The 27829-nt window shown below is 49.6% G+C and overlaps 2 protein-coding genes across 3 annotated transcripts in view; both read right to left on the bottom strand.

Moving 5' to 3' along the window:
- Positions 1 to 13132, bottom strand: part of ABL1 (ABL proto-oncogene 1, non-receptor tyrosine kinase) — a 98604-nt gene extending 85472 nt beyond the window's left edge. The window contains exon 1 of one of the 2 annotated variants that reach the window (XM_069943609.1): positions 12175 to 13132. In XM_069943609.1, the coding sequence (XP_069799710.1) occupies positions 12175 to 12310 (136 nt within the window). In that variant the 5' untranslated portion in view covers positions 12311 to 13132. The remainder of the gene's footprint in view (positions 1 to 12174) is intronic. The other variant, XM_069943610.1, reaches the window with a different exon arrangement.
- An 8410-nt stretch (positions 13133 to 21542) lies between these two features.
- Positions 21543 to 27622, bottom strand: EXOSC2 (exosome component 2). Its single transcript, XM_069985915.1, has 9 exons — positions 27433 to 27622; positions 26990 to 27091; positions 26815 to 26860; positions 24320 to 24409; positions 24039 to 24104; positions 23364 to 23432; positions 23109 to 23285; positions 22810 to 22938; positions 21543 to 22291 (listed from the first exon to the last, which is right to left on the bottom strand). Exons 1-9 carry the CDS (start codon positions 27561 to 27563, stop codon positions 22211 to 22213), a joined length of 891 nt encoding a protein of 296 aa, XP_069842016.1. The 5' UTR covers positions 27564 to 27622; the 3' UTR covers positions 21543 to 22210.
- Between the last annotated feature and the right edge of the window lie 207 nt (positions 27623 to 27829).

The following is a 27829-nucleotide window of genomic DNA, read 5'->3' as shown; positions in this document are numbered from 1 at the left end:
CTGGACCCCAATCCAGAGCCACTTACCCTGCTACAGCAGCACTGGCTAACCAGCAGACCTGACCACAACTCCCAGCATGCCAAAGGTTGTCAGGGCCTGCTGAGAGTTGTAGTTCTGCATCGGCTGCAGAGCTGCAGGCCGTGGACACTGCATTACAGGCTGTTTCCATGTAGTGTAGTAGAACAGTGCCTCTTGTGGCCAAAGGAGAAAGTACACTCATACAACAGCTCCCAATAGTCCAGAAAGCCTGATAATCCGGGACTGCAGACAAATCCCTAAGAACCGACCAGAAAACCCAGGACTGTGGGGGCCGCGAGCCGGGACCCTATCATTATCCTACACCATGTGAGCAAGAAGAGCTGGTAACATCCAATAATCCATCACCATGCCGGGGGACTGGAACATTACTCTTACATCACCACTAGGTGTCAGTATTCCATCCCAGAGCCTCCTGGTTCATGAATACAGAGCTGACGCTCCTTCATCCAGAGCCCCCTGGTTCATGAATAGAGTCGCAGCTCCTTTATCTAGAGCCTCCTGGTTCATGAATAGAGAGCGGCAGCTCCTTCACCTAGAGCCTCCTGGTTCATGAATAGAGAGCGGCAGCTCCTTCACCCAGAGCCTCCTGGTTCATAGAGAGTGGCAGCTCCTTCACCCAGAGCCTCCTGGTTCATGAATAGAGAGCGGCAGCTCCTTCACCCAGAGCCTCCTGGTTCATGAATAGAGAGCGGCAGCTCCTTCACCCAGAGCCTCCTGGTTCATGAATAGAGAGCGGCAGCTCCTTCACCCAGAGCCTCCTGGTTCTTGAATAGAGACGGGGTGGGGGGAGGTATATAGGTCATGCAGAGTCCGGAGCTATTGTTAGTCACCGGGCAGCATTGATATGAACAGTGGAGACAACGCTGCAGAGCCAAGTTCCACAGATATATCACTCATCCTGTATCATCACACAGATCAGGCATCGGAGGAGGCACCCAAAGGGGGGGGGGGGGGGGGGCGGTACTCACATCTGCTGGGGGGGGGGGGCGGTACTCACATCTGCTGGGGGGGGGGGCGGTACTCACATCTGCTGGGGGGGGGGGGGCGGTACTCACATCTGCTGGGGGGGGGGGCGGTACTCACATCTGCTGGGGGGGCGGTACTCACATCTGCTGGGGGGGCGGTACTCACATCTGATGGGGGGGCGGTACTCACATCTGATGGGGGCGGTACTGACATCTGATGGGGGGGCGGTACTCACATCTGCTGGGGGGCGGTACTCACATCTGCTGGGGGGCGGTACTCACATCTGCTGGGGGGCGGTACTCACATCTGCTGGGGGGCGGTACTCACATCTGATGGGGGGGGGCGGTACTCACATCTGATGGGGGGGGGCGGTACTCACATCTGATGGGGGGCGGTACTCACATCTGATGGGGGGGGGCGGTACTCACATCTGATGGGGGGGGCGGTACTCACATCTGATGGGGGGGGGCGGTACTCACATCTGATGGGGGGGGCGGTACTCACATCTGATGGGGGGGGCGGTACTCACATCTGATGGGGGGGGCGGTACTCACATCTAATGGGGGGGCGGTACTCACATCTGATGGGGGGCGGTACTCACATCTGATGGGGGGCGGTACTCACATCTGATGGGGGGCGGTACTCACATCTGATGGGGGGCGGTACTCACATCTGATGGGGGGCGGTACTCACATCTGATGGGGGGCGGTACTCACATCTGATGGGGGGCGGTACTCACATCTGATGGGGGGCGGTACTCACATCTGATGGGGGGCGGTACTCACATCTGATGGGGGGCGGTACTCACATCTGATGGGGGGCGGTACTCACATCTGATGGGGGGCGGTACTCACATCTGATGGGGGGCGGTACTCACATCTGATGGGGGGCGGTACTCACATCTGATGGGGGGCGGTACTCACATCTGATGGGGGGCGGTACTCACATCTGATGGGGGGCGGTACTCACATCTGATGGGGGGCGGTACTCACATCTGATGGGGGGCGGTACTCACATCTGATGGGGGGCGGTACTCACATCTGATGGGGGGCGGTACTCACATCTGATGGGGGGCGGTACTCACATCTGATGGGGGGCGGTACTCACATCTGATGGGGGGCGGTACTCACATCTGATGGGGGCGGTACTCACATCTGCTACTCACATCTGCTGGGGGGTGGGACTCACATCTGCTACTCATATCTTCTGGGTGGGCGGTACTCACATCTGCTGGGGGGGCAGTACTCACATCTGATGGGGGGCGGTACTCACATCTGCAGGGAGGGAGGCTGTACTCGCATCTGCTGGAGGGGGTACTCACATCTGCTACTCACATCTGGGGGGAGGCTGTACTCACATCTGCTGGGGCGGCGGGACTCACATCTGCTGGGAGGGAGGCTGTACTCGCATCTGCTGGAGGGGGTACTCACATCTGCTACGAGGGGGTACTCACATATGCTGGGCGGTGGTGCTGGGGGGGTATTCACATCTGGCAGGTTACTTGCACACCTGACACTGTTTTCCTATACATCTGCATAAGGCTCCTCACAGAATCCAGTCACAAGCGTCTGCAGCAGATCTGCAGAGTGTGAACACCCCCCTACCCTCTACCTGTCCAACAAATCAGGGTTAGTGCCCACCGGGGGAGCCGCAGCCCGGAGGGGGATACAGATGGGCTGTCAAGGCTCCTGGAGAAGGCCGGGCTGGCTCAGCAGATCTGCAGCACAAGGCTCTGCCAGCAGATGGTACAGGCTGTATATTTGCCTGCAGCGCCCCCTAGAGGCATAATAGATGATGTGTCCGATCTGAGAGCTGGAAAGGAATCTGCGCAGAGAAAAGCTTACAGGGAGAGGACGAATGATAGCTGGGGCATTGAGGGGCGCCATAGGAACCGGTTATTATTCTAGTTCTGCCAGCAACTGCGCCACCTTAGTTCATGGTAATGTCTGGTATTGCAGCTCAGCCCCATTTACCAGGCCCAGGACAAGGAGGAAGCTGTTAGGAAAGTCGCCATATGGTACAACAATAATCAGATGGTGGTCGACTACCGAGACTGGGACGTGCGGGTGAGAGGAGAGCTGTTAACCTCTTCACAACCTGCCAGCAGTTATGATCTTATTTCCATACAGCAGTGTGAATAAGCCCTTAGAGGGATTATCCAGGGTAAGAAAAATATAGCTGCTTTATAAGAGCGCCACTCATGCGTCCTCAGGTTGTGTGCAGTATTACAGATTCTACTGAAGTGAATGCAACAGAGTTGTACTACCACACATAACCTGAGAACAGGGGTGGCACTGTTGTTTGACACAGCCATGCATTTTTAGCCCTGGATAACCTCTTTAACCTGACACATAACTGCAGCACAGAACACCAATGAGGAGATCCCTGCAGTGGACAGACTCGGCCAGTGGTGGCGGACGTTGCTCATCATCAGCGGGAGGTTACGGACACTTTTCGGTTGTGGCATCTCATTTACGCAGGAGGTGAAGTCTATTACCATCTGCTCAGCAGCCGCTCACCTGGCAGGAGGCAGAATGAACAGGACAAGGGGGCTGGAGCAGCGCTCACCCCAACCAGGAGGGGGCCGTCAGGGCGTTCACCTCCTGCCCCCAATCCTGCTGCCATCTGCACCGCTCTGCCAGAATAGCGACCACGCTCCGGCTCTGCTTTGTCTATGAGACGCCGGCTGCAGCCACTGCAACCAGAAACACAATAAAAGGTCCCTCATTATGGCTGCCTCTCCAGCAGAATAGTGAGTGCAGCTCTGGAGTATAATACAGGATGTAACTCAGGATCAGTAATGTTATGTATGTACACAGTGACCTCTCCAGCAGAATAGTGAGTGCAGCTCTGGAGTATAATACAGGATGTAACTCAGGATCAGTAATGTAATGTACACAGTGATCCCACCAGCAGAATAGTGAGTGCAGCTCTGGAGTATAATACAGGATGTAACTCAGGATCAGTAATGTATATACACAGCAGAATAGTGAGTGCAGCTCTGGTGTAGAATACAGGATGTAACTCAGGATCAGTAATGTAATGTATGTACACAGTGACCTCACCAGCAGAATAGTGATTACAGCTCTGGGGTATAATACAGGATGTAACTCAGGATCAGTAATGTATATACACAGTGACCCCACCAGCAGAATAGTGAGTGCTGCTCTGGGGTATATTACAGGATGTAACTCAGGATCAGTACAGGATCAGTATACAGGATGTAATTCAGGATCAGTAATGCAGTCACTATAATCACTGGGTATCAATGTCTTAGACACTTGACATCTTTGTGGAGGTTTCCCCCGGTTGATCTATAAGGATGTCACCTCAGTAATTCCCCTACGTTGTGTCCTACATGACATGGACGGAGCTGGCTCAGTGGTCACCACTATTACTTTCTCTGTCTTTGGCCTTTGAGGTCCCTGGAGTCTCCATTATACGAGGAGGAACACAGAAGGGCTATGAGCTGCAGTCACTGAGCACAGCTCTGACATACAGGCGTGCTGGGTGTAATGGAGCTGGATGTATTTTACAGCGGCCATTAAATCTCGCTTTACGGCGTATTACATTACTGGAACTTGCATTGTCTTTACTTTCCCTGTGTTGCACTAAGTCTACGCTGCACTTTAAGGGTTTATTACAATAAAAAAAAAAAAACTCCAGAAACAGCAGAATTACCCAGCACAGCTCCATCTTACAGAGGACGCAACCCTCCTCCCTGCACTCAGATTACTGCCAGGGATACAAGGAGACATTCTGTATCCCTCCGTCCTGCCCCGGCCTAAGGGCCTGACGCGTGAGGTCAAAGGTGATGCCGACACACCTGGACACCAGGTAGAGGAGACAGCGATAGATTGTGGACTACTAGTAAAGCAGGACTGACTTTAGGGTAGGAACTCCCTTTAGGTATACAGTGTAATGTGGGCAGCTGTGCTATGTCCCTCGCAAGTGGACTTAAAGGTGTATTCCAGCGTTTTTTCTTTAAAATCAACTGGTGTCAGAAAGTTATACAGATTTGAAATGTACCTCTATTTAAAAATCTCCAGTCTTCCAGTACGTATTAGCTGCTGTATGTCCTGCAGGAAGTGATGTATTCTCTCCAGTCTGACACAGTGCTCTCTGCTGCCACCTCTGTCCATGTCAGGAACTGTCCAGAGCAGCAGCAAATCCCCATAGAAAACCTCTCCTGCTCTGGACAGTTCCTGACATAGACAGAGGTGGCAGCAGAGAGCACTGTGTCAGACTGGAGTGAATACACAACTTCCTGCAGGACATACAGCAGCTGATAAGTACTGGACAACTGGCACCAGTTGATTTGAAGAAAAAAAAAAAGGTTTTTGCCAAAGGGGGATTCTTCACTACAAGGTTGTATACCCTGGAGGCACTGCCGGCTGTATAGGTGATTATGGCCCACTGTATTCTCTCTCCTATCGGCAGGACAACGGCCGCTTCCCGCTAGGTCTCATGTAACAGGAAGTAATTGTCCCCTCGCTGCATCATTTCTTTTATCTGAATTGTGTAATTAAATTCAGATTATGGGTGGTGAGGGCATACTGGGAGTTGTAGTTCTGAAACAATTGGATAGTGGTAGGGCGGTCAAGGCATACTGGGACCTGTAGTGTTGCAGTAACTTAAGACTGGCAGGACCATCAGGACATGCTGGAAGTTGTAGTCAGGCACAGGCTGGGGGTCACAGTACAGTCAGACATCCTACAGCTAGTAAGCGCTGATAACAGAGAACAATAGATGTCACTCCGCTGCGTACTGTCTCTTTAATGTAGCCATGGAAGTCACATCAATACCTCAGACTTCCTCCATAATGGACGCCTCCCGACAGTGGCGCTCCTCTATAATTTTTGAATCTAAACCACGCCATTGTGTGACGGCCCTTAACTGGGCTGATGGGGGGGGGTCGATACCGCAATGACAGGGAAGAGAACTCGCCCCTCTGTGTTTATAGTCGCACAGTCAATTTAGGTGTCAGATCGCAAAGAGGCCGGGGCCGTGGCCGAGCCGCAATTACGGCCCCTAATTAACTCCTCCCGGGGAGCGGACTGGAAATCCATGGCCGATCGACTCCCGTCAGTGTCACGCTGTCAATGGAGCGTTTACCGAGCTCTCTCCCGCCGCGGCGCCCTTGTTTACATCAATGTCTCTTTCTTTGTAAAATCCAATAGTCTTTGTGTGCGGGGGGAAAACAGGTCAAAGGCTTCAATATCTGAATCAATGTGCAAGTAAAGGGCTGTGTGGACGGATTTGGTGACGGATGAACAACGCTGGTGTTTACACGGCGGCCGTAATAAGGCGAAGTGATAGTGCGCCTGTCCGATCGATGCCCGGAGCTTCAGGTGTCAAATTGCTGCAAAAAAAGTAAAAAAAAAAAAAAAAAAAAGACATTTCAACTATTCTGGAAAGTGCCCAAACCAGAAAGGCTGAGGAGGAGAAGAGCTCGCGGAGCATTTCCGCCACCGACGGCTTTAAAGGGGTCGTTCACTAGAAATAATTCTTTCAAATCAGCTGGTGCCAGAGATACTTCTATTAAAAATTCTCTAGTCTTCCAATACTTATCAGCGGCTGTATGTCCTACAGGAAGTGGTGTATTCTCTCCAGTCTGACACAGTGCTCTCTGCTGCCACCTCTGTCCATGTCAGGAACTGTCCAGAGCAGGAGAGGTTTTTATGGGGATTTGCTGCTGCTCTGGACAGTTCCTGACATGGACAGAGGTGGCAGCAGAGAGCACTGTGTCAGACTGGAGAGAATACACCACTTCCTGCAGGACATACAGCAGCTGATAAGTACTGGAAGACTGGAGAATTTTTTTATAGAAGTAAATTATAAACCTCTGGCACCAGTTGATATGAAAGTAATTTTTTATTTTTTTTGTGGAATTACCCCTTTAACCCTCCGAGGGCAGAGGCCGCATGAGACACAGAGGTGGCGAGGCTCCTTCCGTCACATAAATCATGTTAACTTACATCTCCCCAAGTTTGGAAGGAAAGTAATCAAAACCCGGAGAAAAAGCAAAAGCTTTAAAATGTAATCACGAGTCACAGCGACCGAGGGGAGAAAATGAAATCTTTTTAATGCGAGAAATATTGCGACTTCAGCACTAAAAGCGGTGATTCACCGAGAATAAAGCATCCGACTGCGGATTCCTTGTGGAAGCGCGGAGTGTACGGCTGAGGGATGACATTTAAAGGGATTGTCCAGGATTAGAAGAACGTGACGGCTTTCTCCATAACTCTAGAGATACGCACAAACTCTGGGGAAACACTGTGCGCTGTGACGCAATGTCCGAGGAAAGATGGGACAATCAACACAAATCCATTAAAGGGGAGCTCCAGAAAAAAACCTTTCCTTTCAAATCAACTGGTGTCAGTTATACAGATTTGTAATTTACCTCTGTTTAATAATCAGTCTTTCCTGTACTTATCAGCTGCTGTATGCCCTGCAGGAAGTGGTGTATTTTCTCCAGTCTGACACAGTGCTCTCTGCTGCCACCTCTGTCCATGTCAGGAACTGTCCAGAGCAGCAGCAAATCCCCATAGAAAACCTCTCCTGCTCTGGACAGTTCCTGACATGGACAGAGGTGGCAGCAGAAAGCACTGTGTCAGACTGGAGAGAATACACCCCTTCCTGCAAGACATAAAGCAGTTGATAAGTACTGAAAAAAACAGTAAATTATAAAATAAATTTACTGTCATGGTAAAGTGCAAGTCGATGCAATGTGGCAGCGTGACATAGAAATCCCTGGTCGTGTGACTGCTGTTGTGGTCAAACACACTGGCCCAGATTAATGACAGGGTGTAAATTATGCAGCAACCAATCACAGCTCCTCTTATTTTCCCAGAGCTGTAAGCTGCGCTGTGATTGGCTGCTGTGGGCAAGTCACACCCTTTGATGAATTCCCCCCACTGTGTTACCCTACTATGTAAACCAGCGCCCCCCAACTCCTAACCAAGGCACAATGGGGGTTGTAGTTCTTCAACCGCTGAAGAGCAGGAGGGGTTGGGTAACACTGCAATAATGGAAGATTATCAACCCGAAATAAATGGGGCTGAGTTGCAATACAACCTGTGGACAGATGGGGCGCTGTTTCAGAAACTAAACCCTTTAAAGGAGACAAAGGCAACCAGTGGGAGAAGCCCTTTAAATCTACACAAGTATCTCCAAGTATCTCACCGATTTGGTGCTGTGGATTTACCCGTTAGCTGTCAGGGCATCCTGGGAGTTGTAGTTGTGCACGGGCTGAAAGGCCCCGGGTTTGCCCCCCCCCCCCCTGTTCTATAGTGTTAATGAGAATGGGATAATCCGCGGGAGCAGGGATAAAACGCAGGCATGCCTCTATACAACTCGGGCGGATTAACATATAGACAACGGCTGCCACCGGGAGTGTCACCCTGGGCAGCTCTCCCTCCAGAAGCCCCCCGGCCAACGCCATCAGATCACCGCCGCACATATGGAGACCATTTGCCTAGAAGCAGATCACCGCTCAGGGGCCATCTGCTGCCCCCGCTCCTCCGACAACAGACATAGCAGAGCTGGTGGCTGCGCACAAACATTACTGCACGGCCATCAGGAACAAAAGACAGAGCACAGAGTAGGCGGAGCCTGGCCCCCTGATTTTGTCACGCTCCGCCCCCTCAGGCCTTGCACCAGGTACAGCACAGTGATCCCAGGCGGCTTTAGGCCTATTTCACATGAGAAGAGACTTCATGGACTTGGATAAGCTGGAGCGTTTTGTAGACCCATGTGACCAGCCGCTTAAAGGGACGCTCCATATTACAGGCTGAAAAAAAGCTAAATCAGGCAGTGTGAACACTGCCTGAGGCCAGTATCAGCGGAGTGTGTTACACGTGCACTGCCTGATCTGTATTATGGGACGCATGTCCCGGCCTGATGATATAAAGCCACACATGGACCCAGTCAGGCCAGGACATGTAACACGCTCGTGTGAAAGCCGCCCCAGGCTCTGTGCACACTATATCAGGATGTGACTGTAACAAACCCTCAGCTGTGACCAATATTATGTCCAGGCTGGATTCCATCCAGTGACAGCAGGCGGAGATCCTGAGCGACTAGAATACAGTGAATAAGACAGCCGCCCCCAGGAAGCAACGACGGCCCCCAGAAGTGTGTTTGTGGAGGTTATAACACCCGGCACAAACATAGCCACACATCACTGACTCCACACTGCTCTACACACAGGGGTCAACCAAACCACTACAGCTGCAGGAAACAAGCCAGAACTATATGGTCAGCCCCATCCGCCTGCCCGCCTCAGGAGTTGTCAGCCCCATCCGCCTGCCCGCCTCAGGAGTTGTCAGCCCCTCCGCCTGCCCGCCTCAGGAGTTGTCAGCCCCATCCGCCTGCCCGCCTCAGGAGTTGTCAGCCCCTCCGCCTGCCCGCCTCAGGAGTTGTCAGCCCCTCCGCCTGCCCGCCTCAGGAGTTGTCAGCCCCTCCGCCTGCCCGCCTCAGGAGTTGTCAGCCCCTCCGCCTGCCCGCCTCAGGAGTTGTCAGCCCCTCCGCCTGCCCGCCTCAGGAGTTGTCAGCCCCTCCGCCTGCCCGCCTCAGGAGTTGTCAGCCCCTCCGCCTGCCCGCCTCAGGAGTTGTCAGCCCCTCCGCCTGCCCGCCTCAGGAGTTGTCAGCCCCTCCGCCTGCCCGCCTCAGGAGTTGTCAGCCCCTCCGCCTGCCCGCCTCAGGAGTTGTCAGCCCCTCCGCCTGCCCGCCTCAGGAGTTGTCAGCCCCTCCGCCTGCCCGCCTCAGGAGTTGTCAGCCCCTCCGCCTGCCCGCCTCAGGGATTGTCAGCCCCTCCGCCTGCCCGCCTCAGGGATTGTCAGCCCCTCCGCCTGCCCGCCTCAGGGATTGTCAGCCCCTCCGCCTGCCCGCCTCAGGAGTTGTCAGCCCCTCCGCCTGCCCGCCTCAGGAGTTGTCAGCCCCTCCGCCTGCCCGCCTGAGGTGTTGACCAAAAACAACAGGGAAGAGAATAGAATATGGGGGTCTTTTACACAAGACGATTATTGTGCAATAGATTGTTCATATTTCAGTGATAATCTTCTAGTATCAAAATGACAAATGACATAACTTGACATAAAAAAATCACTGCTTGATGTTCTCTAAACCAGCGCCTCAGCAATTCATCTGTATGTGTAAAATCACCCTTAAAGTGGACCAGTCACGACGGCCGCTGCCACATCAGCAGATGAATCCACTGTCCGGGCACAAGCTCAGGTCTCCATGCCGCAATACGGTCCCCCGCACTGGATCAGAGGAGAGGCTGTGCACATTATGGTCTCAGGAGTGTCCAGACACGGAACAAACTATCACCCCCAGAGAGGATTATCAGCTGATCCGGCAGCCGCCCTCAGGACTGCTACAAGGAAAAGTCTGAGAAATTCCTCTAAACCAAGAATAATTTATAATCCAACACCTACCAGACCGCTGGTAATCCAGCACCTATGTGACCCGATGATAATCCGCCACCTACCAGACGGCTCATGATCCGCCACCTACCAGACGGCTCATGATCCGCCACCTACCAGACGGCTCATGATCCGCCACCTACCAGACGGCTCATGATCCGCCACCTACCAGACGGCTCATGATCCGCCACCTACCAGACGGCTCATGATCCGCCACCTACCAGACGGCTCATGATCCGCCACCTACCAGACGGCTCATGATCCGCCACCTACCAGACGGCTCATGATCCGCCACCTACCAGACGGCTCATGATCCGCCACCTACCAGACGGCTCATGATCCGCCACCTACCAGACGGCTCATGATCCGCCACCTACCAGACGGCTCATGATCCGCCACCTACCAGACGGCTCATGATCCGCCACCTACCAGACGGCTCATGATCCGCCACCTACCAGACGGCTCATGATCCGCCAACTACCAGACGGCTCATGATCCGCCAACTACCAGACGGCTCATGATCCGCCAACTACCAGACGGCTCATGATCCGCCAACTACCAGACCGCTGATGATCCGCCAACTACCAGACCGCTGATGATCCGCCAACTACCAGACCGCTGATGATCCGCCAACTACCAGACGGCTCATGATCCGCCAACTACCAGACCGCTGATGATCCGCCAACTACCAGACCGCTGATGATCCGCCAACTACCAGACCGCTGATGATCCGCCAACTACCAGACGGCTCATGATCCGCCAACTACCAGACGGCTCATGATCCGCCAACTACCAGACGGCTGATGATCCGCCAACTACCAGACCGCTGATGATCCGCCAACTACCAGACCGCTGATGATCCGCCAACTACCAGACCGCTGATGATCCGCCAACTACCAGACCGCTGATGATCCGCCAACTACCAGACCGCTGATGATCCGCCAACTACCAGACCGCTGATGATCCGCCAACTACCAGACCGCTGATGATCCGCCAACTACCAGACCGATGATTATCCGCCAACTACCAGACCGATGATTATCCGCCAACTACCAGACCGCTGATGATCCGCCAACTACCAAACCGCTGATGATCCGCCACCTAACAGACCGCTGATGATCCGCCACCTAACAGACCGCTGATGATCCGCCAACTACCAGACCGATGATTATCCGCCAACTACCAGACCGATGATGATCCGCCAACTACCAGACCGCTGATGATCCGCCAACTACCAGACCGCTGATGATCCGCCACCTACCAGTCCGCTGATGATCCGCCAACTACCAGACCGATGATTATCCGCCAACTACCAGACCGCTGATGATCCGCCACCTACCAGACCGATGATTATCCGCAAACTACCAGACCGCTGATAATCCAGCACCAGTGTTGATCTCACAAAGTGTTTGACTTAAGCAACGCTCAGCGTTTGTTTCCCCGCGGCTGCAGGAGTTGGATGCCGCCTTAGGGCTGCCAGGAAAACAGGGACAGAGCCATAGGCTTCCTCCATGTTTTCCAGGACTCCCTAGGGCGGCATCCAACTTCTGCAGCCGCAAGGAATAAAACGCTGAAGCCGAACACTTTGGACAGATCCACCGATTCCCTGTAAATGTACATAAGGGAAGGATCAGCTGATCATTAGCAAATAATATCAGTCACATATTGGCTGTCTCCAGGCCTGCACACTGTGGCCACACACGGACCCACCACCACTAACCTCCATGCCAGCGCCATCTCTTACCGTGCTCCACGAAGACGTTGCAGTGTGGGCCGCCATGTTTGGCGGCGTCCTTCTTCCCGACTCCTTTGATGAAGGGCAGGGCCGGCAGACTCGGCCTCCTCTGGTCCCCCAGCACTTTTCCAGGCTGCTGACCCATAGGATGGTCCCACTTCCACAAAAAAAATGTAAAATTAATCCGGGTGAGTGGGCTTCCGTGTTGGCGCAGTCCCGGCTGGCGGCGTCCGGTCGCTCAGCACACAAGCTTCTTCCTCAGAAGAGGAACCTCGCCAGCAGGATGTGGTGTGGGGGGAAACGTAGAAAAGATTTCATAACAATCCCGAAAAAATAACTAAACGGTGGTGGGGTGGCAGTGGGCTAGGGGTCACAGCATGGCCATGAAGGGGTCACGTCTGTCAGGTCACAGGGGGGCTGGGGTCACACCATGGTAATGAAGGGGTCACGTCTGTTAGGTCACTGAGTGGGGGGGGGGGGGCTCGGGTCACACCATGGTAATGAAGGGGTTAAGTCTGTCAGGTCACTGGGTGGGGGGGGGGCTGTGGTAATGAAGGGGTTAAGTCTGTCAGGTCACTGGGTGGGGGGGGGGGCTGGGGTCACACCATGGTAATGAAGGGGTTACGTCTGTCAGGTCACTGGGTGTGGGGGGCTGGGGTCACACCATGGCCATGAAGGGGTCACTAAGGGGTTAAGTGCTTGTATGGCGCCCCCAGCAGCGGTCACTGCTCACACGTCTGGCCCCCGCTGTCACCTCCTTGGTCATCCCCGTGACTGGGGGTCTCCCTTCTATGGAGGGTGGAGAGGAGGCCGCTTACACCGGGGCTGGAGCCCCCTCTAGAGAGACAAATCCCCGCAGGACGGAGCGACCCCCGGTGTGAGAGTGTCAGCGGCCGCCGGGACTTCCAGCCCTCTCCACCGCCGCCATGATGGGCCCTGGCCGCCGCCGCAGCCGCTGCCCTGGGAGACGCCGTGACGTCACTTCCGGACACAGGTTGGCGGTGAACATAGGTGACCTGCGACGCATGCGCAGTGGAGAAGAGAGAGTGGTGCAGGGAGAGGATGGTGCAGGGACAGGGTGACCAGCTGAGGGTGCAGAACTACAACTCCCAGCATTTCCATGACCATCATACACATTACAGCAGGGAAAGGGAACCAACTACAACTCCCAGCATGTCCTGGGAAACTACTACAACTCCCAGCATGCCCTGACAGACCAGCATACACATTACAGCAGGGAAAGGGAACCTACTACAACTCCCAGCATGCCCTGACAGACCAGCATACACATTACAGCAGGGAAAGGGAACCTACTACAACTCCCAGCATGCCCTGACAGTCCATCGCACACATTACAGCAGGGAAAGGGAACCTACTACAACTCCCAGCATGCCCTGACAGACCATCGCACACATTACAGCATGGATAGGAAACCTACTACAACTCCCAGCATGCCCTGACAGACCAGCATTCACATTACAGCAGGGATAGGGAACCTGGCGGCCTGCAGCTGTTGCAAAACCACACTTCCCATCATGCCTGGACCTTCCCAAACCTGCAGCTCTCCAGCTGTTAAAATAAGAACTACAAGTTCCAACATGCCTCGACCGCCTCCTCCCTGTTCCTTTATGTAAGAGCTGTCACCCAACTCTTCCTCTTTCCTTGTGGACTGAAGGGATAGTTTCCTATTCCTGCCGATGGGTCATACGGGAGCAGACGCCATGCTTATACCCTGCAGCAGATCTGCCCTGGACCTACAGTTATATACTGACCTATGACTGAGGGAGCAGCATATAAGCCAGGGATCGGTGGTCTGGGGATCAGTCTCTATGTGAATCTACAGTAGATGGGAGAGTCCGGTGATTGGGGTGAGGCCTGGTCATTGGGGTTAGACAAGCCCAGATCTCACTGCCAGATAGTAAGGTTTTCTCATGTAGCGATATGGAGAAGGCTCCGATAGAGGGAAAACATCCAGAGAGAGAGAGAGAATCCTGTAGCCGAAGACAACTCACCACCGAGGGGATCTGAGGAGGAGGTCAGGAATGGTCCATGATAAGAGGAAAGTGCAGCCGAATATGATGCTGGGGTACAGATAGAGAAACATGGCCGCTCAGATGGATCCAGATCTCTGTGGAGAAACATGGCCGGTCAGATGGTTCCAGATCTCTATAGAGAAACATGGCCGGTCAGATGGATCCAGATCTCTATAGGGAAACATGGCCGGTCAGATGGATCCAGATCTCTATAGAGAACCATGGCCGGTCAGATGGATCCAGATCTCTATAGAGAACCATGGCCGGTCAGATGGATCCAGATCTCTATACAGAAACATGGCCGGTCAGATGGATCCAGATCTCTGTGGAGAAACATGGCCGGTCAGATGGATTCAGATCTCAATGGAGAAACATGGCCGGTCAGATGGATCCAGATCTCTGTGAGAAAACATGGCCGGTCAGATGGATCCAGATCTCTATAGAGAAACATGGCCGGTCAGATGGTCCAGATCTCTGTGGAGAAACATGGCCAGTCAGATGGATCCAGATCTCTGTGGAGAACCATGACCGGTCAGATGGATCCAGATCTCTGTGGAGAACCATGGCCGGTCAGATGGATCCAGATCTTTATGGAGAAACATGACCGGTCAGATGATTCCAGATCTTTATGAAGAAACATGGCCGGTCAGATGAATCCAGATCTCTGTGGAGAACCATGGCCGGTCAGATGGATCCAGATCTCTATAGGGAAACATGGCCGGTCAGATGGCTCCAGATCTCTGTGGAGAAACATGGAAGGTCAGATGGATCCAGATCTCTATAGAGAAACATGGCAGGTCAGATAGATCCAGATTTCTATAGGGAAACATGACCGGTCAGAAGGATCCAGATCTCTGTGGAGAACCATGGCCGGTCAGATGGATCCAGATCTCTATAGGGAAACATGGCCGGTCAGATGGATCCAGATCTCTATAGAGAGACATGGCCAGTCAGATGGATCCAGATCTCTATAGGGAAACATGGCCGGTCAGATGGATCCAGATCTCTATAGAGAAACATGGCCAGTCAGATGGATCCAGATCTCTATAGAGAAACATGGCTGGTCAGATGGATCCAGATCTCTATAGAGAAACATAGCCGGTCAGATTGATCCAGAACTTTGTGGAGAAACATGGCTGGTCACATGGATCCAGATCTCTATAGAGAAATATGGCCAGTCAGATGGATCCAGATCTCTGTGGAGAAATATGACTGTTCAGATGAATCCAGATCTCTATAGAGAAACATAGCCGGTCAGATTGATCCAGAACTTTGTGGAGAAACATGGCTGGTCACATGGATCCAGATCTCTATAGAGAAACATGGCCGGTCAGATGGATCCAGATCTCTATAAAGAAACATGGCTGGTCAGATGGATCCAGATCTCTATAGAGAAACATGGCCAGTCAGATTGATCCAAATCTCTATAGAGAAACAGGGCCGGTCAAATGGATCCAGATCTCTGTAGGGAAACATGCCCGGGCAGATTGTTCCAGATGTCTATAGAGAAACATGGCCAGTCAGATGGATCCAGATTTCTATAGGGAAAAATGGCTGGGCAGATGGATTTAGATCTCTGTGGAGAAATATGACTGTTCAGATGGATCCAGATATCTATAAAGAAACATGACCAGTCAGATGGATCCAGATCTCTATAAAGAAACATGGCTGGTCAGATGGATCCAGATCTCTATAGAGGAACATGGCCGGTCAAATGGATCCAGATCTCTATAGGGAAACATGGCCGGGCAGATTGTTCCAGATCTCTGTGGAGAAACATGACCGGTCAGATGGATCCAGATCTCTATAGAGAAACATGACTGGGCAGATGGATCCAGATCTCTATGGAGAAACATGGCCGGTCAGATGGATCCAGATCTCTGTGGAGAAACATGGCCGGTCAGATGGATCCAGATCTCTATAGAGAAATATTGTCGGTCAGATGGATTCAGATCTCTATAGAAAAACATGGCCGGTCAGATGGATGCAGATCTCTATAGAGAAACATGGCCGGTAAGATGGATCCAGATCTCTGGGGAAACATGACCGGTCAGATGGATCCAGATCTCTATAGAGAAACATGGCCGGTCAGATGGATCCAGATCTCTATAGAGAAACATGGCCGGTCAGATGGATCCAGATCTCTATAGGGAAACATGGCGGGTCAGATGGATCCAGATCTCTATAGAGGAACATGGCCGGTCAGATGGATCCAGATCTTTATAGAGAAACATGGCCGGTCAGATGGATCCAGATCTCTATAGAGAAACATGGCCAGTCAGATGGATCCAGATCTCTATAGAGAAACATGGCCGGGCAGATTGTTCCAGATCTCTGTGGAGAAACATGACCGGTCAGATGGATCCAGATCTTTATAGAGAAGCATGACTGGGCAGATGGATCCAGATCTCTATGGAGAAACATGGCCGGTCAGATGGATCCAGATCTCTATGGAGAAATATGGCCGGTCAGATGGATCCAGATCTCTGTGGAGAAACATGGCCGGTCAGATGGATCCAGATCTCTATAGAGAAACATTGTCGGTCAGATGGATCTAGATCTCTATAGAAAAACATGGCCGGTCAGATGGATGCAGATCTCTATAGAGAAAGATGGCCGGTCGGATGAATCCAGATCTCTATAGGGAAACATGGCCGGTCAGATGGATCCAGATCTCTATAGAGAAACATGGCCGGTCAGATGGATCCAGATCTCTATAGGGAAACATGGCGGGTCAGATGGATCCAGATCTCTATAGAGGAACATGGCCGGTCAGATGGATCCAGATCTTTATAGAGAAACATGGCCGGTCAGATGGATCCAGATCTCTATAGAGAAACATGGCCAGTCAGATGGATCCAGATCTCTATAGAGAAACATGGCCGGGCAGATTGTTCCAGATCTCTGTGGAGAAACATGACCGGTCAGATGGATCCAGATCTTTATAGAGAAGCATGACTGGGCAGATGGATCCAGATCTCTATGGAGAAACATGGCCGGTCAGATGGATCCAGATCTCTATGGAGAAATATGGCCGGTCAGATGGATCCAGATCTCTGTGGAGAAACATGGCCGGTCAGATGGATCCAGATCTCTATAGAGAAACATTGTCGGTCAGATGGATCTAGATCTCTATAGAAAAACATGGCCGGTCAGATGGATGCAGATCTCTATAGAGAAAGATGGCCGGTCGGATGAATCCAGATCTCTATAGAGAAACATGGGCGGTAAGATGGATCCAGATCTCTGGGGAAACATTGCCGGTCAGATGGATCCAGATCTCTGGGGAAACATGGCCGGTCAGATGGATCCAGATCTTTATAGAGAAACATGGCCGGTCAGATGAATCCAGATCTGTATAGAGAAACATGGCCGGTCAGATGGATCCAGATCTCTATAGGGAAACATGGCCGATCAGATGGATCCAGATCTCTATAGAGAAACATGGCCGGTCAGATGGATGCAGATCTCTATAGAGAAACATGGTGGCCGGTAAGATGGATCCAGATCTCTGGGGAAACATGGCCAGTCAGATGGATCCAGATCTCTATAGAGAAACATGGCCGGTCAGATGGATCCAGATCTCTATAGAGATCTGGATCCATCTGACCGGACATGTTTCTCTATAGAGATCTGGATCCATCTGACCGGCCATGTTTCTCTATAGAGATCTGGATCCATCTGACCGGCCATGTTTCCCCAGAGATCTGGATCCATCTTACCGGCCACCATTTTTCTCTATAGAGATCTGCATCCATCTAACCGGCCATGTTTCTCTATAGAGACCTGGATCCATCTGACCGGCCATGTTTCCCCAGAGATCTGGATCCATCTTACCGGCCACCATGTTTCTCTATAGAGATCTGCATCCATCTGACCGGCCATGTTTCTCTATAGAGATCTGGATCCATCTGACCGGCCATGTTTCTCTATAGAGATCTGGATCCATCTGACCGGCCATGTTTCTCTATAGAGAAACATGGCCGGTCAGATGGATCCAGATCTCTATAGAGAAACATGGCCGGTCAGATGGATCCAGATCTCTATAGAGAAACATGGCCGGTCAGATGGATCCAGATCTTTATAGAGAAATATGGCCGTTCAGATGGATCCAGATCTCTATAGAGAAACATGACTGGTCAGATGGGTCCAGATCTCTATAGAGAAATATGGCCGTTCAGATGGATCCAGATCTCTATAGGGAAACCTGGCCGTTCAGATGGATCCAGATCTCTATAGGGAAACATGGCCTTTCAGATGGATCCAGATCTGTGGCTCCATGCTAATTTGGCACAAGTCCTATCAGTTGTAAACAGCTCAGTATAAAGATGACATCAATTGTATTTGTGGTTCCGACAATGTCTGCTGCAATCATTCACTATCTGTAATATAGATGGTGCATGTTGTGTCACAGAGTTGCCTTGACCTTCAATAGATTTGAAAAGGGAGAAAGCTGGGAAAGCTGAAGCATACGAGCAACCATGATTACACATAATGTCTTACTGTAATGTAAATGATACAATACTTTCATTTATCATCATCTTTGGAAAGCAGAAGCGGGTGAGACAGCCAGCATTGGGAAAAGGGAAATTATAGGCAGATAATGTACGGGAAATAACTTCTAGTCGGTGACTAATGACACATTACATCCAGGTCTGCACTCCTCGGTGCATTCAGTCCCTGGCTGGTAGGTGTCCCAGGTATCTGGAGCCACGCTGTCTGCACCCCACAGTTTTAGAAGGCTTCCTAGAGCTAACACCACCATCCATTTGGTTTAAGTCTAGGGAATTGGGGGGCCGGGGGGTACTGGGAAGTCTTGGTCATACTCTTTCCCTCATTATCTTAATGGAAGATCGCCTTCAACCCAGGGGGAGACAATTGGCATTTATAATGGTGCGTTTACACAGGCAGATTTATCTGACAGATTCTGGAGGCCAAAGCCAGGAATGGATTTGAAACAAGGAGAAATCTCAGGCTTTCCTTCATGACCCTGTTTATAGTCTGTTCCTGGCTTTGGCTTCAAAAATCTGTCAGATAAATCTGTCTGTGTAAACGGACCATAAGTGTATGTGATCTGCAGAGATATATAGTCCTTAAACATATATAAAGGTTTCCATCATGTCCTCCCAATTACCATCCGTCTGCTCCAGAGCCCCCTACCCTGGTTATTGCTACAGAAGGCCCCCTGCCCACATCAGAATTTCCAGACCCATAGGGTTCTATCAGACCAGGGATGAGGAACCTTCAGCCCTCAGGCTGTTGCAATACTACAATTCCCATCATGCCTGGACATCCAAAGTGAAGGCATGATGGGAAGTGTAGTAATGCAAAAGCTGTATTAGACACTGACTCACTTCAGGTATTTTTGTACTGGAAAATGAGCCCAGAAAATATACAGCAGAACCTTATGGGAGCGTACAGAAATATGGACAGCTTTGGATGCACATGCAGAAAGTTTCCAAAATTTCAGATGTACTGCTCGCCAGCCCAGGCCAGTCAACAGCTGGGCAAGCACTGTCCGCTGCTGCTCCCGGCCCTTTAATTGTCCTCCTAATGAGAAGCCCACACAGTTAGATGCAGGGCTGTGTTATACAGGTATTTGAGTACTTCATTGGAATTTTTTTCGCTGTTCTCCTTGAGTTTAGTGATAACTGTGTTTTGTTGGTCGATTTGCTGTTGCCCCAACTAGCCAGAATCCTACTCCACACAGACGAGGGGCAAAAACCCCAAAACGTCTGTCTGTGGATGAAAGCCTGCCTTGGTAAGCCCTGGTCATGATCACAATACTCGTACCTTGAGTTAGACATTGACAAAAAGGGGCCAGCCTGGTGTTTATGTTCCAATACTCGCAACCGAGTGGGACTTAAGGGGCTATTTAGTGGTGTGTGTAGTGCTCTCCCTATCATGGAGGCACCCCGTGGCAACAGGCTAGAGATATCTGGCTATCCCGTGTTTTGAGACTCGCAACCGAGGCTTCACGGACTCCTGTTTTGCATATTTTAATTTTTGGGGGCATCAGTGAAGACTCTTGATTGAGTTCTTCATTGGAATTTTTTTCACTGTTCTCCTTGAGTTCAGTGATTACTGTGTTTTGTCTGTGTTATACAGGGTAAGGAGCCATTATGCTTCCAGCCACCAGAGGCCGCTCTCCCCCATCCCATCTGCAGCATAGGAGTAATGTCACTCATGAGGTTAGAGAGCAGGAAGGGAGATGAAGGAGACAGAGGAGAGCACCGCTACAGGAGGTGAGTATGGCATTTTTTTTTTTTTTTTTTAATTTGCAGTTTTCATGGTAAGGAAATACTGATGGTTTCCCAAAGCCTCCGGATCAGTATTTCCAGACTCTGAAAACATCCATAGACAAGTACTTAGGCCTAAATCCCATCAAGTTTCTTACCTTTTCAGGTCCATAGGCAGCACAACTCTCCTGCATTTTATTGCTACTTGCTGCATATCTGTCTTGTCCTTCTTGCCTTATATGTGCTGGAGATTCACAGGTTAATTTACTAATTGTGTATTGCTAGTAATAAATTTCCTACCATAGAACGGGGATAGTTAAAGCAGTATTCCAGCAAAAATCTTTTTCTTTCAAATTAACTGGTATCAGTAAGTTATATAGATTTGTAATTTATTTCAATTTGATAATCTCCATTCTTCCAGTACTTATCAGCTGCTGTATGTCCTGCAGGAAGTGGTGTATTCTCTCAAGTCTGACACAGTGCTCTCTGCTGCCACCTCTGTCCATGTCAGGAACTGTCCAGAGCAGGAGAAGTTTTCTATAGGCATATACTGCTGCTCTGGACAGTTCCTGACATGGACAGAAGTGGCAGCAGAGAGAACTATGTCCTCAGCAGCTGAAAAGTATTGGAAGACTGGGGATTATAAAATAGACATAAATTAGGGTCCATTTACACAGAAATATTATGTGACAGATTATCTGACCAAGATTTGAAGCCAAAGCCAGGAATAGATTTGAAAAGAGGAGAAATCTCAGGCTTCTTTTAACGACCTGATCTGTGTTAATAGTTTCTGGCTTTTGCTTCAAATCTTTGGCAGATAATCTGTCAGATAATCATTGTGTGTAAATAAACCCTTACAAATTCTTAACTTTGACAGCAGTTATTTCATAGAAAAAGATTCTCGCTGGAGTTCCCCTCTAACCTCACTATGTGCTGCTGTAGAAGATCCAAAAGGCAAAAAATTCAGGTAAGAATGTGTGTGCAGACTATCACACCCACCAAGTCGCTTACCACACATGACTCCGCACTGACGGCTGCGGAAGTAGTGTTGACAATGTGACTGTATTATGTATTATACAGGATTAGTCAATAATTAGAAGGAAGAGCCAAAAAAATGAAGGATTCTGTAATACAAAGTCACGTGACACCAAACGGAGAAGACACAGGTACAAAATAACTGAATAAAAAAATACGAGTGGAGGCATCTATAGTACAGGACCCCTAGTAACAGCCCCCCACCATATAGTACAGGACCCACTCCATAGAGCTGTAGACATTGGCCTGTACTGGAGGTCATTAATATACGACAGCTGTGCCGCGCTGATGTCAGAGACTTTAATTAAAGGGGCAGTGTATCTGTATGCAAATGAGCTCACTGCAGCATTATCCATACATTATAACAGTCCTGACAGCTTGGATAACTGACTGTGTAGGGTATGGAAAGTTTTGCAACTTTCTAATACATAATACAATGATTTTGTTAAAGGGGCTTAGACAAACCTCTATCACACAGGTATGTCTGTATGATAGGACCAAGGAGGGTCTGTGACCGTCAGAGCTGTCAACCATGGTGTATATGGTACAGGGATGGTGGATTCCCATGACTATAACCCAGACTCTGTATCACCCTCCGATTGTAGACATATCAGATTTATAGACCTCGGACTATAAGTCTCTGGCTTGGAGGTAGAGATGAGGTGGGAGCCTTGGTGGCAGTGACCCAGACGTTGTATCTGGGGGTTTGCTCAATGTCAAGGTGCTGCACGGCCTTCACTACCCCTCTTGGTCCACGAGCCGCTGTCTGGTCTCCAGCACTATGTCCTCCATCACCTCCAACTTCAGTAAATCCTTAATCTGCAGAAGAAATGAAAAGCAGCACTGTATAATTATATATACACACACATATACATATACACACACACACTACCAGAGGTCAGACAACTAGTCGCCATGTGGTAAGTCCACACACAGAGGGCACAGTAGTAAAACCACAACTGGCCCGACATGTTTCACAGCTACCATTTTAACCCACTGAATTAGTGTTTATGTACTCATGGTTTTACGCATGTGCAGAGGCTTCAAATCCCTACAAGGTGTCATGAACCCCAAAAATCAGAGAATACATAATCAATCTGTATTATATACTCATGGCAAGGCCCCCAATCCTTACACTATCTGACCTGTGAGCACTCGGCCAGTAGGGCTCCTAACCCCTACACTCTGCTCTATGAGCACTCACCTAGCGGGCCCCTACCCTTACACTGCTCTGTGAGCACTCGCTTGGCAGAGCCCCTAACCCTTACACTATCTGATATGTGAGCACTTACCAGGCGAAGCCTCCTACCTCCACACTCTGAGCTGTGAGCACTCACCTGGTGGGGCAGAGACGCCTCATAGCAGTACAGGATGCTGGTATCGTACAGTAGCATCTTCTGAGAGGTCAGTGCCAGGATGCAGTTCCTCAGACGAGAGATTACTTCACGATCAGAGAGCGCTATCGGCTGCAGCAACAGACCACAGAAGGTTAATGTCAGTCCACACCCCCACTGTCATACAAGTTCTGCTTCTACTAAATGTTTCAATTCCTCAATATAATGCCCCCATCATCACTACCACAGCTCTCTCCAGCTATTGTATACACTATATACAGGTGATCCCACGCAGGGGTTACCTCCAGATTGGTGATGAACCCCCCGGCCTCCTCCTCCGTCTGCACCGGGGTCGGGTAGAGCCAGATGAAGCCATTGTTCCCCAGGATGACCGAGGCTCCGCAGGGGAGGTTATGGAAGTGAGTCTTACGTCTCTTTATTAGCGATGGCGACACCTGCACCAGGACACCCTGTCCAAGCTAAGGGGGGAGAAAAAAAAATTGGTCACCAGCCAGAAAGACGAAGCCCCTATAACAGCGGCACAGAGACCCCCTCACCTTGCCGTACTTCAGACTGCGCGTGTGTAAGGAAAGCGCTCCGTCAGAGTACACCGCCTGCACCTCCGCCTGAGCAGCACTGTTAAGGGGCAGCAGCATCCCAACACAAAAAAAAGGGTCTGATCTCTAACCCCACCCATCCCCGCCCTCCACCCATGCAAGCCCCCTGCCCTCCAACCAAACTACCCCCCAACACTCCCCGCCCTCCAACCAAACCATCCCCAACCACACTGTCCACCGCCATCCACTAAAACGGCCCCCACCATTCACACCCTCCAACCACACCTCCCCGAGACATCCCCACCCTCTAACCAAACAGTCCCCTACCCTCCAACCACAACATCCCTGCCCTAAAACCACACTGCCCACCACCATCCCCCACCCCCCAACCACACCGTCCACCGCCATTCCCGCCCTCCAATCACACCTCCATCCACTAACACCGCCCCCCGCCATTCCCACCCTCTAACCACCGATACCCACCCTCCAACCAAACAGTCCCCCCACCCTCGAAATAAACCACCCCCACCATCCCACCAAGCCGCCCTTCACCACTTCCCTGACCCCAACTTCCAGCCCCTCAATCATACCCCAACCGCCCCATCATCTCTCTAGGAGGTTTCCCACCACTGCCAGGAAATGTGAGGATGTAGATAGGGACTATAACAAGGATACACTGATGAGGTCTCCTTCCTGCAGGTAGCTCCTCATGGCGAGTTCATCCTCAGCCGACCTCCTCCTCTGTAATACAAGACGCCAGAGATTAGCTGCCAGGCTGCGCGCCCACGTAGCGGATTAGCTGCAGATTAGTAACAGTACAAGATGTGAACAGACAAACAAAACAACAACATACACCTCACACAAAGGATAAGAGAAGCCAAGCAAGTGATCTGATCCCCGACAGTGTAACAGGGAAAAACAACTACCTGCGGTATAGACAACAAACATCAACTCACCAGCTCCCCGCCAGGAAGATTTACTGAGGACAACAGCAACACCGAGTCTAATCGCGAGTTAGTGTCCACCTTCCACCGCCTCTGCTGCACCTAATACAAGCCAAAGAGGCAGCAAGATAGTAGTTATATTCTTGTATATAGGGGGCAGTATTATAGTAGTTATATCCCTGTATATAGGGGGCAGTATTATAGTAGTTATATTCCTGTATATAGGGGGCAGTATTATAGTAGTTATATCCCTGTATATAGGAGCAGTATTATAGTAGCTATATTCCTGTATATAGGAGCAGTATTATAGTAGTTATATTCCTGTATATAGGAGCAGTAGTATAATAGTTATATTCCTGTATATAGGAGCAGTATTATAGTAGTTATATCCCTGTATATAGGAGCAGTATTATAGTAGTTATATTCCTGTATATAGGAGCAGTATTATAGTAGTTATATTCCTGTATATAGGGAGCAGTATTATAGTAGTTATATCCCTGTATATAGGGGGCAGTATTATAGTAGTTATATTCCTGTATATAGGGGGCAGTATTATAGTAGTTATATCCCTGTATATAGGGGGCAGTATTATAGTAGTTATATCCCTGTATATAGGGGGCAGTATTATAGTAGTTATATCCCTGTATATAGGGGGCAGTATTATAGTAGTTATATCCCTGTATATAGGGGGCAGTATTATAGTAGTTATATTCCTGTATATAGGGGGCAGTATTATAGTAGTTCTATTCTTGTATATAGGAGCAGTATTATAGTAGTTATATTCCTGTATATAGGAGCAGTATTATAGTAGTTATATTCCTGTATATAGGAGGCAGTATTATTGTAGTTATATCCCTGTATATAGGAGCAGTATTATAGTAGTTATATTCCTGTATATAGGAGCAGTATTATAGTAGTTATATTCCTGTATATAGGGGGGCAGTATTATAGTAGTTATATTCCTGTATATAGGGGGCAGTATTATAGTAGTTCTATTCTTGTATATAGGAGCAGTATTATAGTAGTATATCCCTGTATATAGGAGCAATATTATAGTAGTTATATTCCTGTATATAGGAGCGGTATTATAGTAGTTATATTCTTGTATATAGGAGCAGTATTATAGTAGTTATATTCCTGTATATAGGAGCAGTATTATAGTAGTTATATTCCTGTATATAGGAGGCAGTATTATTGTAGTTATATCCCTGTATATAGGAGCAGTATTATAGTAGTTATATTCCTGTATATAGGGGGGCAGTATTATAGTAGTTATATTCCTGTATATAGGGGGGCAGTATTATAGTAGTTATATTGCTGTATATAGGAGCAGTATTATAGTAGTTATATTCCTGTATATAGGAGCAGTATTATAGTAGTTATATCCCTGTATATAGGAGCAGTATTATAGTAGTTATATCCCTGTATATAGGAGCAGTATTATAGTAGTTATATCCCTGTATATAGGGAGCAGTATTATAGTAGTATATTCTTGTATATAGGAGCAGTATTATAGTAGTTATATCCCTGTATATAGGGAGCAGTATTATAGTAGTTATTGTAAATGTAGATGAATCAGCACTCACCCGATGACTTGTAACAGCTCACTTTATTTCATCTGCCAGCGATGGCGGGGAGGGGAAGGTGCGGGCGCGTCCGCACCTTCCCCTCCCCGCCATCGCTGGCAGATGAAATAAAGTGAGCTGTTACAAGTCATCGGGTGAGTGCTGATTCATCTACATTTACAGTCTGTATTGCTACCATACCGTCTTGCACCCCCGACTTTCAGCCGAATACCTGCCACCTGCTCTGCACGCCCATAATCGCAGACCCCCAGACATTGCTGCCTTACATAGTGGTGCGGGCCAGCTGTACCTTCCTCTGGCATTATAGTAGTTATATCCCTGTATACAGGAGCAGTATTATAGTAGTTATATTCCTGTATATAGGAGCAGTATTATAGTAGTTGTATTCTTGTATATAGGAGCAGTATTATAGTAGGTATATTCCTGTATATAGGAGCAGTATTATAGTAGTTTTATTCTTGTATATAGGAGCAGTATTATAGTAGTTATATTCCTGTATATAGGAGCAGTATTATAGTAGTTATATCCCTGTATATAGGAGCAGTATTATAGTAGTTATATCCCTGTATATAGGAGCAGTATTATAGTAGTTATATCCCTGTATATAGGAGCAGTATTATAGTAGTTATATCCCTGTATATAGGAGCAGTATTATAGTAGTTATATCCCTGTATATAGGAGCAGTATTATAGTAGTTATATTCCTGTATATAGGAGCAGTATTATAGTAGTTATATCCCTGTATATAGGAGCAGTATTATAGTAGTTATATTCCTGTATATAGGAGGCAGTATTATAGTAGTTATATTCCTGTATATAGGAGGCAGTATTATAGTAGTTATATTCCTGTATATAGGAGCAGTATTCTATTGTTGCATATAGTAGGCAGTAGCTATAGTCCGATTGTCTGACAGCTTTTTACCTCTGTTATTCTTCCCACCACGATATCACCAACCTCTCCATTGTACCTAGGATGAAGGATGGGTACACATTAGTGACATTTTTATTGCCGTGGTATAATGACACAGCGGTCGGGCAGTACCATGTGGCGGGGGTATTATACCACCCTGATGCCCACATCTCCCCCCATAGCGGACCTGGTCTTCAGGGCTCGGACACATATCAGCTTGTTGACTCTCTCCACCATACCGGCCACAGACGCCAGCAGCTTCTCATCCTCCATGTACGTCCCATGGCCTCTGGGGGAGAAAGCGGACAAGTTATTACACAGGGAAAGGAGGAAATACATTCAATGGGAAAAGACAAGACTTAAAGGGACGTCATCCAACACGGACGATTTATCACAAGAGACGGAGCTCAGTGTAAGAATACATAACACGGCCAAACAATGGCGGCCATAAGGATACTTAAAGGGGTATCCACCGATACTAATAGATGATGGGGGTCTCCAGCCCTCCAGAGGGGGCGCTCTACCTGTCACTATGGAGACGGGCTCTGTACACCTGTTACATGGCGCTGGAGACTCCATCACTGTCAGCACCTCAGGACTAAGAGACTACAACTCCCAGCAGCCCCGCACCTCATGAAGCCGGTGTCCGTGGTGATGGTGTCCCCGGGGGATACAAGCTGCCAGCTCCTGTCCGCCGCCGCCGCCTCCACTCCTTCATTCACTCGTTTCCGAGCGACAGGCAGCCTCACGTCCACCGCCATCCTGCAGCCCGCTCACGCCGCGTCACACGGGCGCCGCCATATTACTCCACACCGGATATCCGGTTACTCTTACAGGAGCAGTGACGGGCTGTCTCTGGCTGCCATCTTATCTAAGGGTGGAACGGAGGATGATAGAGCAAGCGGACATGTTTGTTACTGGCAAATAATTATAATCCTGGAGCGCCATCTAGAGGAAGCGAAATAGATCGTCACCCGGAGAATGGAGGTAAAGATTCTGATAGACGTTTATGATAATGGAGAGAAAT

Source organism: Dendropsophus ebraccatus, chromosome 10 (genome assembly GCF_027789765.1).
Source record: "Dendropsophus ebraccatus isolate aDenEbr1 chromosome 10, aDenEbr1.pat, whole genome shotgun sequence".
Lineage (NCBI taxonomy): Eukaryota > Metazoa > Chordata > Amphibia > Anura > Hylidae > Dendropsophus > Dendropsophus ebraccatus.
This window is presented reverse-complemented; position numbering and strand designations above follow the sequence as displayed.